This window comes from Meles meles, chromosome 3 (genome assembly GCF_922984935.1).
Source record: "Meles meles chromosome 3, mMelMel3.1 paternal haplotype, whole genome shotgun sequence".
Classification (NCBI taxonomy): Eukaryota; Metazoa; Chordata; class Mammalia; order Carnivora; family Mustelidae; genus Meles; species Meles meles.
In genome coordinates, this window is record NC_060068.1 from 149,577,167 (window position 1) to 149,594,081 (window position 16,915).

Below are 16,915 nucleotides of genomic sequence, written 5' to 3' on the forward strand. Positions count from 1 at the left end.
TTGTTTTTAAGATTTTATTTATTTATTTGCTAGAGAGAGTGAGGGCATGAGAGAGCTCACAAGCAGGGGGAGCAGTAGGCAGAGGGAGAAGGAGGTTCCCTACTGAGCGGAAAGCCCAGTGGGGGACTCAGTCCCAGGATCCTAGGATCATGACCTGAGCTGTAGGTAGATGCTTAACCTACTGAGCCACCCAGGCATCCCAGACCAATATTTTAACAGAAATATTTGGAATGGCTTTAAGTAGGTAAAACTTGGGGAAAATATAAATGACAAAGTTCTAAAAAGCTATTTAGCCTTATCTAGATGAATCGCTCCTGGCAAGGCATGGAATGAGCACTTCCGGGAGGTAGCATGGCAGAAAGGCTCTTTGCTTTTCCGTTGGATTTCTCACCCCTTGGATTTCTCACCCCTATGCCTTAAAGTCACCCTAAGGGCTTAAAATAGGGCTCTAAGACCCTGTCCTCATTCTTCGGAATTCTGATGTAGGTGGACTGAGGTGGAGCCTTGGTGGTTTTTTTAAAGCTTACCAAGTGATTGAACTCTAGCTGTGGTTGAAAACCACTCTTCCACGTCTCTTCTGACTACCCCATCTGTGCTTCCATAATATTGTAATACGGCAAAGATACTAATGGAAGTGCTAGGCCTTTAGCAAGTAAAAAGCAAGGTATAATTCTATTAACTTTAAAAATATTTGTGTATTTTGAAAAGTTACATTTATAGCAGTTATCTCTGGGTTTTACGACTTTGTTTTTTATGTTTCTGTTTTTTAACCTTTCTGAGATAAGCATGTATTGCTTTCTAATTGAAAAATCGTTAACTTAAAAACAGTTTAGAGGTGTAGGTCCCTCTCCTAGATAATCAATGAGCTACAAGGGTAGGGATTTACTTTTGCACTTGTATGAATATATCTTAATATATAATCTAATAGTCATTGCATCTATAAAACAAAAAGGTCATTTCATGAAAGCTACCAATAAAGTAAAGGAGAGTAGCCAGTAAGGTGCTCAGATAACTAACCTGGCATTAATTAAGTTATCCTTTCTATTATTAGCCAGAATGTTTCATTTATAGATATCCCAGCTTTTTTTTTTCTAATGAAGAATTAATGTGTAGGCAGCAACAAATGTCTCACCGTTATCTGACTCAAACGAAATGTTGCTCGTTTAATATAGCTTATAAGCTATAGGCCATGTAGACATGTTAAATTATCTTGGGTTTATGGTTGATTCACAGATTGACCCAAGGTAAATTCTTGGTAAGCAGTGACTTCTTTTTGCCTTAAAAAATTTACTGTTTTTTTCCAAAACCAACCTCAACTGATCCCTTATATGTGGAAGCCATTCAGTCTCCATAAACCCCTCTTTTTGTCTTTAACAGAACTGTCAACAATCAGCTTTACAAAACACATAGCTTTCCTAGAATTTTTTCCACCACCTGATCAATAAAGATAAATATTTAACGCCAAATTGGTAAACATTTAAAGTACCTTTAAAAAATCCTTTTTAATAACAGCTGACTCCGTAATTCACTGACATGGGCAATGACAGATTTACTGGGATTGTTTTAGATACTTTATAGGATGGCAGATGGGCCAAGTCAGGGAGAAATAAAGCTAGGGAAACGAAGTTATTTGACTCCTTTGGTCTCTGGGATATTAAGACCAAACTAATTACTCTCTGTTTCTATGTGAATTTCAATTGGAGTCTTTTCCCTCCATTTCTCTGATTCGTATAATGGAAATTATTAAGGATAATGGGCTTAATAGGACTTCATTTTATTTTCAGCTTAGTTGGAGACCATCTATCTATATCTATCTGTATAAAGATGTGTTTCAAAGTTCGTGTACTCAAAGTAGAACATTTACAGAGACAATTTGAGTAAAAACAATGCTTTCAAAAGAAATATATAAAAAAGTGCTTTCTTGATAAAAAGCTGATAAAACAAAGATGAGGCATTTTCTTTCTTTCCAGTGCCATTACACAGTGAACCTCATGAAACCTATGTTGCTTAAAGAGATCACAAACTTGATCCGATAAGAATAGGTGAAAATAAACCTATTAGTTTCTTAAAACTAGGAATTTTCGTATGAAAAGATGATGCATGTTCTGGTATCTACAATAGACAGGAAAACTTTTTACTCCAGAAAGTCAGGGCATTATTGGTGCATGGTGCTTGTCTCTGTATTGCTTGTGGACAGCGAACCCACCAACTGGTCATCTGTTTGTTCAAAAAAGAAAGCAGTGCGTGGCTCTAAAAGGTGTGTCTTCCTTAGATGTCGGACTGAATATGAAGTTAAAGATCAAGCTGCAAAAGGCGACGAAGTGACTCGGAAACGATTCCACGCATTCGTCCTCTTCCTGGGAGAGCTCTATCTCAACCTGGAGGTAAGGAGAGATTGTTCTAAGTCCTGACAAAGCGTGGGAACACAAACTGATGTAGGGTGGAATAAGGCCGGATGAAGGGAGGGGAAGAGATGGTGCCTCACTGGCCACTCAGGGCAGCGCCTGCGTTCTATTGGAATGTCCTGTCGTGTTTGTTTCTCCTGTTTGCAGGGAGGCTGCTGGGAAGTAGTTACTGGGAATTTTAAAAAAAAGTCTCTGTACTTTTGGAAAGCCATGGTTTCTGTTCAAGTCTAAGCTCTTGAAGTACAGATAATCACACCTGTTTGAATTTACACATTTCGTGTGTTGACTTTCAGATGGTGGCTCAAAAGCAGCACGCTCTGCAGAACACACAGCTTTGAGTTGAAAGGGCAGGGTGGGCACTAGAGTATGTAGGGTTCTTTCCACCCTAGTTCACCCAGGATTGTTCTTCTGGGTCCTGTTTTATAAATTAATCTTCTACATTAAATGATTTTGTTCAAAGTCTAGCTAAACAAGTTTGTAAATTGGTGGTATATTTGGGTATATGTTAGTAGGCAAGTAAGTGCTGAATATTACTTTGTAATGGATTTGCTTGATTTTTTTTCTTTGACTGGTTAATCCCAGAGATAGGTTATACCTTCTTTAACTTTGATTTGAAAACTTAATCGTAAACACTGCTGAAAAGACCCCGGAACCCACCACCAAATGTGCATCTCAGTCAGTGCATCTAAAAAGTCCCTGTCCAATCTGGTGCCTAATTTACTATCCCATTTTACCACAGATGGACTTTTTTTTTTTTTTTTTTCCTGGCATTGGGCTTTTTTTTTTTTCCTGTATATAAAGTAGGGACCATTCCCAGCGTGGAGCTTGAACTCCCAACCCTGAGATCAAGAGTCGCATGCTTTGCCAACTGAGCCAGCCAGGTACCCCTGGATGGACTTAATTTTTTAAAAATGTCATGCATTACTCTTTCAGTTTAATTTTTATATAAGCCAAAATAAGAATATTCATCTAAAATGTGCTGTACATGAAGAGTCTTTTTAAGAATGCAAGTGCTTCCTCTGTGGATGTAATGATGCCATTTCTGTGGGGAGTATAAAGTTGAGGTATGGCTCCCGAGCCTATGGCTCTTCTGGCTAGAGAGCTACCTTACTTAGACGATCTGGATCCAGAACAGTATTTTTAAATAGTATAAAAAGAATAAGAAAATGCTACATGTTCCAAAAAGGGTAGTAGCTTAATCGGCCTGAGAATGCTTTATGAAGAAGCAGTAATTTATAAAGGTGACTTAGGTTATCCTGACCATTTGTTATGTGTGATAAATGGAAAATTTTACCTGTAGTTTACTGGTTGTATTAGAGATCTTATATACATGTAAAATAAGTCTAATTTCATGAAGATACCAGAGCATTTCTGATTTTTGTATTGTTTAACTTAAAACACTTATTTTGCTAACACATTAGACCATTTATTTATCTTTTGTAATATTTTGGCATTGTTGCTTCTCATTTTCTTCTGTCCCAAAAGATCAAGGGAACAAATGGACAGGTTACAAGAGCAGATATTCTTCAGGTTGGTCTTCGGGAGTTGCTAAACGCCCTCTTTTCTAATCCTATGGATGACAACTTAATTTGTGCGGTAAAATTACTGAAGGTAGGTTTTATGTATGTTTTTCTTAAAATTAATCTTTCTACTGCACTTATGATTTAAGGAAAGTATAGTATGCAGTGAATTCAAGATTTAATTTTTACTTTAAATATTGACACTTTGCTTTGCCCTTGAATTTAAACATTGGAAAGACAGTATATACTGATTTTTAGATTTGATTTTTTTGAGACAGCATGCTCGAGTGGGATGGGGGTGGGAGCAGAGGGAGAGGGACATGCAGACCCCATGCTGAGCACAGAGCCTGACATGGGCATCAGTCTCACGACCCTAAGATCATGACCCGAGCCGAAATCAAGACTTGGACACTTAACCAACTGAACCACCCGTTCTCCCCTGTACTGATTTTTTAAATATGAAAATGTAAATTTAGAAGCAAAAAAATGGAAGTCCTTCACCCTTCATCTCTAAATTTCTTCTCCTTCCTTTCCCATGTCTGTATTTGTGCCCTCGTAAAACCACCCTCTTTGTGGCTTTTTTATTATCTAACAACGAACTTAGGTTTTTGCATAGCCCACAAGATTTATCTTTCTTCAGTAACTTCACTTCTGTATGTGCAGTTGTTTATGTAGCTTCAATTCCTACACATTTGGTGGGTCAGTGAATGTCGTATAGTTTATTGTGAGAAGTAATGTCAAGTTTCCCTTCTAAATGCCAAACTGGTGTGTGTTTGGTTGTTGTCCTACCGACAGTGAGTAAGTATACTGCTTTCCCCATATTCTTATCGGTGATGGATATAATCAACCCGGGTTTGTTTTATCATAGGTGATGGATGAGTAAAAACAAAAATCTTGTTTTGTGTTTTCCTAATCATTTGTGAACTTAAGCATTTCTTCACGTTTGTTAGCCTTTTTTTTTGTTTCTATGAATTACTGTTTTATATCTGTACATCTTTTCCCCCTGAAGTTTGTATTTTTTTTTTAAATTCAGAGCTTCCATACTTTTTTTGTGTGTATTTCAAAAAGTAAAACGTTGATTAAAATTTTATAGCCTAACTTCCATAGAGAGTATACCCTATAATCATTGACACATAAAACCTGTAATTCAGGTTCTGCTTTAGTTTCTCTCAATCAGAAAAAAATAGGGTGTTAGAGATCCGGACTGTTAGGTGGTGGAGAATAATTGGGGTTATTTAATTTACCAAATTCATTTTATTCAAAGAATGCTTGAACTGCTGCTAATATTTTTTTAATAGAACTTATGTACTTTATTGAATTCCTTATTTTACCGATTATCTGCTTTTTTAGTTGACAGGGTCAGTTTTGGAAGATGCCTGGAAGGAGAAAGGAAAGACTGATATGGAAGAAATCATTCAGAGAATTGAAAATGTTGTCCTAGATGCAAATTGCAGCAGGTGGGTAGCTAGCCAGCAGATCTCAATTTCTTTTTCTGTAGAGGCTGTTTTTCATCTGTTATATATGCTATCATCAAAAGAGTTGAAATCTTACAAATCTACAGAAGTATATTTTCTTCAGAGGTATAATATTTTAGCTATGGCTTGTGTTCACCTGGCCTTTTTTGTTCAGTTGTGTTTATAAATTGGAAAGGTTTAGATTTTCCTCTGGTAAAATAGGAGTCCATTGAAAAGTAAAATGATTCAGACTTTAAATTGTTCAATAAATACTTGGATAAAGTACTGTTATAAGTCCAGTTGGAAGCATAAAAATGCAGGATAGCCACTGCCTTTAAGAACCAGATAGTCACAGTTAGATGAAACAACTTTCAAGGCTGCTTAAAAAAGGTTATGTCAGTATAGCAAATGTCTAAAAAGTCAAAGCACTTAGATGTACTTGTTAAATTTATGAAACATAGTTTTAAGAGTCTGTGGTATTCTAGAGTCTGATAACACTTTGGTGGATACCCTTAACTCCTTTTCAACTTCTTTCTGCAGAGATGTGAAACAAATGCTCTTGAAGCTTGTGGAACTCCGGTCAAGTAACTGGGGTAGAGTTCACGCAACCTCAACATACAGAGAAGCAACACCGGAAAATGATCCCAACTATTTTATGGTATGCCAGCATTTACATTTTAATTTTTGTTTATTGCTTGGATCCAATTTCAGAAACTTCTGGATGAGGTACATAAAGGTATTCTCAAAACAAAAAAAAACAACCCTCAGAATTTAATGCCAGTAATTCTTTTCATTAGCTTAGGGTCACATGGCAGCCAGGAGGCCAGGTAAATAGAGGAAGAAACATGGAATCCTCTAAGGAAAGGGTGGATTAGAGAAAGATCCATCCAGTGGAAAGGGAAATCGATGACTTGAACAAAGTTGTGTGTGTGGGATTGTGGAAAGAAGTTTTCCCCAGGGAATTTATAACCAAAGAGCTGCATCTCACACTTTGACTTTGCACTTTATAGTAAGTTAAGAAAATAAAAGTGATCCCCATACCAGTAATGTCCTGAAGTTCCTGACATGACCAAACCTAACACAACAATGGAGAAATGCTCCTAAGACCCCAGCCTAGGAAATTCCTTAAACAATGGTAGGGAGGGGAGAATTACAACTAAAAATAAGCTGACACAATGCTAAATCACAGCACACAGCAAAATAGTTGATCGTGAGTGTGACTGACTAGACAGCAGGGTTACAGCCATAGGAACTTGAGAAAATAGAACAGAAATCTGAAAATCATAGACTTTCCCAGTGAGATGAAAATGGCTATCCGGAAGCTAGTTTCTTGTGCGTGCTTGCATTATTGAGTGCAGATGAGTGACCTTAGCCATGCCTCATTAATTAATGTGCTTTAAAAAATCAGTTTTGAAATGCTTACGTATTTGTATCACTTTGATCCATCCTAGAATGAACCAACATTTTATACCTCTGATGGTGTTCCTTTCACCGCGGCTGATCCAGGTAGGTCATTTCACAGGCTTTGCCCCCGATTTCTTGGTAATCTAGTGAATTCCAGAAAACCATACCCTCGCCATTGCGGAGTTGTAGCTTTTTGAAGTGGGCACATTGTTCTAAGATGAGGGTAAATGTTTGTCTCCTATAGAATATTCTTTACAGGGACAACCACTTTGAACCATTTCAAATTGAAAGTCTGACTGTATAGTGTCTTGTCACCCACACAATGGGTCACTGTGTTGGAAGAATCCCTCAAACACAATCATTTTTGTTTTATATTTTCTCTAATATTTCATTTTTATACTGTAAGCTTTCAGGTAGTTAAGATAGACGGGGAAGATGGTTGTAGCTCACTACATAGAATACAACAGTCATTATTTTGGGTTAATACTTGCAGATACTAAGAATTATGGGTTTCGTTAATAGTCAGTAGGTCAAAGTTAATTAAAATCTAAATCTCCGCACACTTCCCCTTCCAGAAAAGGGCCATTTATAGAAAGATTGCTTTAATTGTGATAAATGGGACTACAGTATGAGCGAGGGAAAATTTTCCCATTTGATGAAAATTAGAACCATTTGTTCAGAATTTTCCCATTAGCTTCTTCTGGATACAAGGTACTGACTATCCGGTTCCTAAAAGAAGGTGGAAAGAAGTACTGCTTAACTTTCAACTTCAAATTTCAACAGTATATGCTGTCTTTCCATTATGTTTGTCTTCTTGAAACACTCAGAATATAAAAATCACATGGGACACTTGGGTGGCTTAGTCTTTTGGGCATTTGACGCTTGGATTCTGTTTGGGTCATGATCTCGTGGTTGTGGGATCAAGCCCTGTTGGGCTCCCTGTGGGGAGATTTTTAAAATATCTTAAAATATATATATTTATGTATATAATTGTTATACAAACTACAAAAAACTGACTTTGATTCACTATGAAGGATAAACCAATGTCATTTTGTCAGATTAATGCACACTTTGGGTGTTTTTAAAGAAATAAAACCCTATGGATAACTAGTAAACCACTCTGTCTTATGACCCAGCCCTCAACCCCCACCACCAGTCCTTCCACTGCTTCCCTCCCAGACGTAATTACCATCCTGAAGTTGGGGTCATTGTGATGTCTTTTTACTTCCTATGTGTCTATAAACAGTGGAGTATCACACAGTAGCAGTAACCTAAATGGTATCTTATTGTGCACATCTTTTGCAACTTATTTCTTATTCAGTGTTTTTGCTGTTTATTCACATTGAAGTATATATAGCTTTGGTTCATTTTAAATGCCAAATAATACTGCACTCAGATGAAATCACCAGTTATAGGTCCCTATTTAAGTTTGGTTGGGTGGTTCATACTCATTACTAGAGACAGTACTGTACAGACTTCTTTAAGTAGTCGTTGAGCTCATTTGGGAGGTTCTTCAGGGTGAAGAAGTACGGTTGCTACGTTGTAAGTTACGTGCACCTTCTGCTTCATTAAATGCTGCTAACGTGCTTTCCAGTCTGACTATACCACATGATCTGCCCCCAGCAGAATGGGAGGGTTCCTGTTTCTCATTCTTGGCAACACTTATTACCAGACCTAATTGTTGTCAGTTAGAGTGTACGAAATTGTAGACTTTCATTTCCTTTCCTACTCACAGTGAATTTCTTTTCACGTTTCTCTTGACAGTTGTTTTCTTCCTTTTAGGAATTTGCTTAGTTGTGGTCTTTGCCCATACTTGGATGACATTTCGTCTCTTAACTGTTTTGTGATTCCTTACATAGGCCAGAAAGTGACTCTGGGCTTCTCCCAGTATATGCTGTCTTTCCATTATGTTTATCTTGTCTTGTAGAAGCATCGAGTTTTCATGTAAATGTATCTGTCTTGTTCCTGCTCTCTATGGCTGAGAATGTTTCCATATTACCATCAAATTTCATTTTCTTCTTATTCTTTTTTTTTTTTTTTTAAAGATTCTGTTTATTTATTTGACAGAGAGAGTCACAAGGAGGCAGAGAGGCAGGCAGAGAGAGAATGGGTAGGGAAGCAGGCTCCCTGCTGAGCAGAGAGCACGACTCCGGGCTCAATCCCAGGACCCTGGGATCATGACCTGAGCCAAAGGCAGAGCCACCCAGGCGCCCCATAATTCCATTTTCTTCTAAAGTCTTTGATGCTTTTTGTATTTAGGTCTTTAATCCATCTGGCTATTTTTATGTGATACAGTAGGAATTAAATATTCCATGTTCTCTGTTGTAGCAACTGGTGTTGAGTTATCCATCCTCTCTTCTCAATGTAATGTCCCTCTGATGTGTACTGCATCCTTCCTCTCTAAACTTTGGTCTTACTCCTGTGTCTGTGCATGTGGACCTTTTGTCTGTCTGAATACCGATACTGCAGTCTTAATTACTACTTTCCTTTATATCGAGACAAATTTTCTTACTCTTCAAAGTTACCTTGAATCATTTTGGTTCTTTGTTCTTTGTGTCTCATTTGTTTAACTAAACTATTTGTGTTTTTGTAGGCTTTTTTGTAACTCTTGTTTATAGAAGTTTCTAAACATGCTTATTTTTGTTTCACATTTTTGTTCTATCCTTTAATTCTGACCCTGCTGTTTTTATTCTCACATAAAATTTATTTTGATCTTTTTTTATTGCAGCCTGATGTTTAACGGTCTTAAAGTTTTTTTGGAAGGGATCTCAAACTTACAGAAAAGTTACAAAAGTAAAAATTATATAAAGAATACCCGTCCACCCATTACTCAGATGTACATTTTGTTAACTTTTATTCTATTTGCTTTATCGCTTTTTCTGTCCATACTTTTCTAAACCATTTGAAGTTAAGTTATATATATTGTGGCCCTTTGTGACTAAATCTCATGTTTTAACTGCCTTTTTTTTTTTTCCCCCCCAAAAAAACTCCTTATGGCTTGGGTTGTGGTAACATCTATCCCTGCCAAGGAGCCACTGGGGTAAAACTGATTCGGAACAAGTTTTTATTTGTCATATGTGGTTAGTAGAAATTTAAGGTGTAGGCCCATTATTACAAATTCCCTGAGGAACCAGTTTCTTCAGAGTACTATTGTTTCCACTTCAAACCCAAGAAAAGACAAGCAAGCTTCTTTGCTATCTCTCTTTGCCACCAGAGTGTTTTCCATCTTGTTTTCTTCCTGGTCCACCTCTTGCTTGAGATACCTACCCTTTGCGGGGCCGCGATTCGTGTAGAGAGAGGTGGGCATGGGCATGAATTCCATCTCCGTTTCACATGGACCCAAGACCTTGCTTTCTGACCTTTTGTGGGTTTTTAAATCCAAGCCCCTTTGTTACCAAGAGCATGTGGTCTGCCAGCCTCCTGGCTGGAGTAGTTATGTATGATTTTCAGTTCCCTTTTTGTTGGTCATCAAGGGACTTGGTTTTCTTTTTTCTGAACTCATCTGTGCATTTTAAAGAATGTTTGTCTTAATCTGTTACCTCAAGTATTTGTTGCAGGGAGGTTCTACAGTTAAAATTGTCTCCAGATTGCCAAAATTGGATATCAGAATATCACCAACCCTTTAAGCTGGAATTAGCTTTATAGAGACTGGTAATCTTGGGGGAAATATGGTCTAGCATAATTGTTGAAATTTGAGGTAGCTGTTCACAGGAAAGCCAATTTTAAGGTAACTAGTTTTATTTATTTGAAGGTAACTAGTTTTAATACGTACTGATTGGTTTTACTATTCAGAGATAAGTACTCCATACGGACATGCTAATCTTAAAAGATAGTAACTCTGCCTAAGACAGTTGGCAGATGGAGAGCTATAAAATTACCCGTATTGCCTTGGAAGAATCCAACCAAGGGAAAGTTTATATAGCTGAAACATTTATCAGGTAACTACCTTCCAGCTGTCTCTGAGGGAAGAAAAGAAAATCCCCTGTGCTCAGAACCTTTGCTAGGTTAGCTAATCTGATTGAGAAACGGGGGCTAACGGCTGTTAGCTGGTAGCTACCTAGCTCACTTTACTTCCGTGGGGAAGAGTAAGGGGAACCAGAGGCCAGCCTATTTGATTAAAATCCTTCCTTGTGGAAAGAAGAATAGGAATATGGAAAAACATGTTCTTTCCCAACAAGATAGATACATAGGTAGATACGTGTATGTATGTATGTGTGTGTGTATACATAGACACACACACACACATATATACACATATATATGTATATATACACACACACGTACATATATATGTATGTATAAATACATATTTAGTTTTATGGAAAGAAGCAGCAGAGAGTATCAGCGGCATACACGTTGGCTGTGACATGTGCTCCGGTATAGCTACAGTGGCCTTGAATTGCAACATATAATTAGAATAGTACGATTAGGATCTATGAGCACACAGTTGGCAAAAGCAAGCCAATTAAAATAAAAGTTTTGTAAAAGCGATTAAATATACAGCTGGAAGCTTCCTGCTATTTAAATGTTGGATCTACTTAAAACTAATATTAAAAAGCATTTTTAGGATAACTGGCTATTTTATGACTTTTGTCAGCATTCAGTTTTTACAAATTTTTTTTGTAGATTATCAAGAGAAATACCAAGAGTTACTTGAAAGAGAAGACTTTTTTCCAGATTATGAAGAAAATGGAACAGATTTATCAGGGGCTGGTGATCCGTAAGTTCTTCTTAGCTATTAACTTTCTTTGTGGTCATTCTATGACCATAGTGTGTCGATGGAGTTTAGATTAGAAAAGGGAAGACAAAGAATGTGCATTTTGATTTGATGGTGTTACAGTAGTATATATGTGTACCTGCTTGCCAAAAATTTTCAGGAAATCGTATTAGAAAACACAGACTATGATTCTGAAAATGTATATCTATCTGGAGGGGGAGAACTAAAATAGTGGTATACTCAAGCATAGTTTGGTAAAAAGATTCAGTTCAGCTCTAGTACTGTCAGATCTTAGGCAAACTATGCCTGTTCTTCCATCTGTAAAGTAGAAATAGTTGACCCCTCCTTGAGTTCTTTTCAGGACTAAGTGAAAATACATGTATACTTAGAACGACCTCCTGGCAGACAGTAAAAGACTCAGCTCTTGGCTGTTAAAGGATGAGTTAAGATTAAAGAGAACATGGGTCATCACATAACAGTGTTTGGATTGATGGAAGGGTGTGAGTTACAGTCCCATTCACAAATTTCAATCCCTACCTGCCATTCTTTGTAATAAAGGCAACTTTTGCTACTCCCTTATCATTAGATTGCATTATAGAAGAACCAAGAACTTAGGAGGTTTAGCCCCCCCAGCTCCCTTAACAGTTTATGTGAGTTTGGACCAGTTACTTAGGTTCTCTTTCTTGTAAGTGAAGGAGGGAATAAATTAAAACTGACTTAATTTTTCTTACATCTCATATGTCATGTGTGTTGTAGGTTGAAAAAGTAACCACTTTTGGTCTTTCTCCCATCTACGTACATTTATATGTCTGTTTGAGATCTAATGTTACCATATTTTTTTTTAATTATAATTTAAAGATTTTACTTATTGTCAGAGAGAGAGAGTGAGAGAGAGCGCATGCACAAGCAGGCAGTGTGGCAGGCAGAGGCAGAGAGAAGCAGGCTCCTGCTGAGCAAGGAGCCGGATGCGGGACTCAGTGTCAGGACCCTGGGATCATGACCTGAGCCAAAGGCAGTGGCTTAACCGACTGAGCCACCCAGGCATCCCGTAATGTTACCATATTTTTATATGCTAGTTTAATTAAAAAAATATATAGGGATGTAAGGACTCAAATCCAATTAAGAAAAAGGTTCAGCCCTGTTGGGTATACCACTGGAAGTTCAAGCTGTTCTTGGCATTGAATTTCAGGTTGTCCTCTGAAGTTCTGCTTGGTGAGCATTATATGCTATTGCCCCTGATACACTTGTGGCCATTTTAACACATGTACTGGAAATGGAGGAACAATGACAAAAAGATCCATTGGCAGTTGATAGGATTGTCAAGATAGTTTTGTCATACATGTAGATGGAAAGGATTATTGTGGGGTGGGGAGACCCCATAGACATCTTGTTATTATAGAGGAAAAGTGTTGAAAAGGGAAACAACGGGCCCCTGGGTGGCTCAGTCATTAGGCACCTGCCCTTTGCTCGGGTCATGATGCCAGGGTCCTGGGATTGAGCCCTACATCAGGCTCCCTGCTCCACAGAAAGCCTGCTTCTCCCTCTCTCACTCCCCCTGCTTGTGTTTCCTCTCTTGCTGTGTCTTTCTCTGTCAAACAAAGAAAACCTTTTAAAAAATAAAAGGTGGGGGTAAGATTTGGAGTCAGATTCTGGCTGTGCGACATATTTAACCCAAATCTTAGAGTATTTACTTAACCTTCTTCCAGAGTCTTTTTTCTTTTATCTCTAAAATGTGGATGATAGGGGCACCTGGCTAGTGCAGTCAATAGAGCATGTGACTCTTGGTCTCAGGGTTGTGAATTCGAGCCCCATGTTGGGTGTAGAGATTACTTAAAGAATGGAGATGATAGTAGTACCTATCTTTTTAAGATGGCTATGGGTATTCAGTAAGAATACATATGTTTAATCCTTAATGGGTTCTTTAAAATTTCTACCCATATTTAACTGTGGAAAGCTTTGCTTTTCATCATTTTAGACTTCCTAATATTTGGGAAAATTCTGAGATAGATGATTTTGAAGTTAGCTTCTTGTTAAGAAAGTGATTCCAAATAAATGGAATGTGACTGAATTGTCATTTCAGGAATACATCTTCCTTCTTTCCTTCATTCCTTCCTTCCTGATTTAACAGCACAAGCAGGGGGAGTGACAGGCAGGACGAGAGAAACAGACTTTCCACTGAGCAGAGACCCTGACATGGGGCCCAACCATTACCTGAGCCGAAGGCAGACAATTAACCGACTGAGCCACCCAGACACACCTATCATTTCTGATATTAAGTAGATATAAAATAGGGGAGCCTGGGTAGCTCAGTCGGTTAAGCCTCTGCCTTGCGCTGAGGTCATGATCCCGGGGTCCTGGGATCGAGCCCTGCACTGGGGGTCCTCGCTCAGCAGGGAGCATGCTTCTCCCTCTCTCTCTGCCTCTCTGCCTGTTGCTCTCCCTGCTTATGTTTTCTCTATCAAATAAAGTCTTAAAAAAAAAAAAAAAAAAACAACTTTGCATTATTGGAAGTGAATGGCATATCCGAAATTATGTTCTAATTCTAGTGTGATTAAGGTGAACTTATGAACATACTATCAGTCTTGAGTCCCCAAATTTATATATTGAGACTTTGAATTCACTTTTAGGTTAGGTTAAGAATTTAACATATGGGGGGGCGCCTGGGTGGCTCAGTGGGTTAAAGCCTCTGCCTTTCGCTCAGGTCATGATCCCAGGGTCCTGGGATCGAGCCCCGCCTCGGGCTCTCTGCTTGGCAGGGGGCCTGCTTCCTCCTCTCTCTCTTTGCCTGCCTCTCTCCCTACTTGGGATCTCTATCTGTCAAATTAAAAAAAAAAAAAGAATTTAACATATGGGGGGAAAAAAAAAGAATTTAACATATGTTGGATGCCTGACTGCTCAGTCTGAAGAGCATGGGACTCTTAATCTTGGGGTTGTGGGTTTGAGCCCCACATGGGGTGTAGAGATAAACCTAAATATTTTATTTTTTTTAACACATGTCTAAAAGTGTAACAGAAGCTTAATTTCAAACACAAGACACTGAGAATCCAGTATAAAATGGAACTCCTGAGATTAAGCGTTTGGTTGGAGGACTGACATGTATATAATTCTGAAAAGTGCTTACATTCTGTAACAGTCTAAGAAAGTTATGTCACCATACTTTTTTGTGTGGCTTTAGCATCTTTGATATTTCTGAATTGAAAAACATGAAACTTATGAGTCATCTTTACTTCTTTCATAGATACTTGGATGATATTGATGATGAGATGGACCCAGAGATAGAAGAAGCTTATGAAAAGTTTTGTTTGGAATCAGAGCGTAAGCGAAAGCAGTAAAGATAAATTTCAACACATCAGTTTTATAAAGCAGTTTAGGTTATGGTGATTTAGCAGAACACAGGAAAATGTGTCACACTTATACCAAATTAAGGATGTTGAGTTATGTTACTAATGTATGCAACTTTAATTTTGTTTAACACTATCTGCCAAAATAAACTTTATTCCCTATAACTTAAAATGTGTATATATATATAATAGTTTATTATGTACAGTTAATTCCACTGTTTTGGCTGCAATAAAATCGATTTTGAAATAAATGAAATGTTGAAAGTAAATTTTGCTAGTTGGTTAGAAGCTTACCCTTTAAATTCTACTTTTCTTGAGGGGAAAAAGTCTTAGCCTGGAAATACATATTATTGCAAAATGTAGCATCCTTTTTTAGATGAGTATATAGCTTTCATTTAGTTTTACATTGTCTCAGTGAATTGGGTTTCAAATATGAGTCACAATCATGAAATCTTTAGCACTGAAGTCTTAGACTGTACCATTAACAACTGATTTACATATCCAGATGCTATTTGATACCAAGGGCTTTTAAAATATCATTAAAAAAAAAAAGACTTAAAACTCTCAACTAAATAACCAGGATTCTTCACTTCGGATTTATTGGAGTTGTTCTCTCCTTCCCTACCCCCACCCCTCAACTTCATTACCCTAAAGCCTGGAACATTATTCTGCTTGATTTATGGCTTTCATTTTTATTTTGTAGCATGAGTTGCATTGACTTTTTTACTAGAGAATTTTACTAGATCTTTGTCACTCAAATTTTCACCTGCTTTATAATTGATACACCCTGAGGATCACTTTTCTAATACTTTTACTATAATGTAGTACCACCTTCGCCCTATTTAAAAATTATTTGTAGCTAATGTCAAAGCCTTTTTCCAACTAACTAAAAGTAAAACTTATGTACAAAAGGATTGCTTGTAAATATGCATGTAAATAGTTCTGTTAATAACCCACTGTTTTACATTTGGTACATCTGTGTCTGCTAATACAGTTAGTTTTCTCACTTTTCTGCTTGTTTGTTCAGTCTGGATTAAAATTAGACTTTGAAAATAAAATTTAAATAGTTTTGTTTTCCTCTAAGTTGTTGGAGTGGTATCCTGATATTTTAAAGAATTTCTCTTGAACTTTGATGTGAGAAAATTAAGTGTTTTGAAATCAAACTATGCTAGGATAGATGATGTCCTATTCAGTGTATGTTGAGTAAGAATTCAGTTATGAGTCTACTTGGAAAAATTAACAAATATAAAACAACCTTCAGATTCTTTATTGTAAAAGGGAGTGATATATGTAATTGGAAGTTTTGGAGCTTGTAATAGGATTCTTTTTTTCAAAATGGCTCCTATAATATGGTGGATAATTACCTTAATCTGAAGTTCTCCAAAGACTGTGCTCATTGTAAATCTTGGGGATGAGGAGGAAGGGGTGTAGGGAAGGGGCAGTATATGAGACCAGGGGCCAAGTACATGATAACTGAATATGCTTTAAACTTCTCACGGTTGCTTTGTGAATAACCATCCAGCTTAGTCTGCTAGCTCGTTGTCACCAGTCACTGATGTACTCAGCAGCTACCAGCAGGATCATCATGTGTTCTGGTTACTAGTGCTGTTTAAATAACCGCTCAAATTTAGTGTTTTCAAACAGTAAGTGTTTTGTTATGCTCCTGGGTTCTGTGGTTCAGGGATTTGGACAGGGCATGGCTTTTTCTTTTGTGCAACGTTTGATGCCTCAGCTGGGGAAACTGGAGGTGATCAAATGGCCGGGAGCTGTAATCATCTGGGGTCTTCTTCACTCGCACAGCTGGCTGGGCCGAGATGACTGGAAGCTATCACGTGGCCAGGCCCACCTATACATGGTTTGCCCATGTGACCTGGACTTTTCACAAACATAGCAGCTGGATTTTGAGAGGGGGCGTTGTAGAAGACTCAGGAAGAAGCTGCATTTGGAAGCTGCATACAGCATTAACTTCCATTATAGTCTTAGTTCGGAGTCACTAAAGCCATATCAGATAAGAGGCCACCAAGAAATGTGTGGATATGTTTTAAAACTGCAGTGGTATATCCTGAAAGGAAGA

At 37.7% G+C, this 16,915-nt stretch overlaps 1 protein-coding gene across 3 annotated transcripts in view; it reads left to right on the top strand.

The window, feature by feature from the left end:
• PAIP1 (poly(A) binding protein interacting protein 1) overlaps positions 1–15,919 on the top strand; it is a 31,895-nt gene extending 15,976 nt beyond the window's left edge. For all 3 annotated transcript variants that reach the window (XM_045999965.1, XM_045999963.1, XM_045999964.1), the window contains exons 5-11: positions 2,273–2,384; positions 3,891–4,016; positions 5,276–5,382; positions 5,920–6,037; positions 6,831–6,885; positions 11,410–11,503; positions 14,739–15,919. In XM_045999965.1, coding sequence (XP_045855921.1) covers positions 2,273–2,384; positions 3,891–4,016; positions 5,276–5,382; positions 5,920–6,037; positions 6,831–6,885; positions 11,410–11,503; positions 14,739–14,832 — 706 coding nt within the window. In that variant the 3' untranslated portion in view covers positions 14,833–15,919. The remainder of the gene's footprint in view (positions 1–2,272; positions 2,385–3,890; positions 4,017–5,275; positions 5,383–5,919; positions 6,038–6,830; positions 6,886–11,409; positions 11,504–14,738) is intronic.
• Positions 15,920–16,915: the final 996 nt, after the last annotated feature.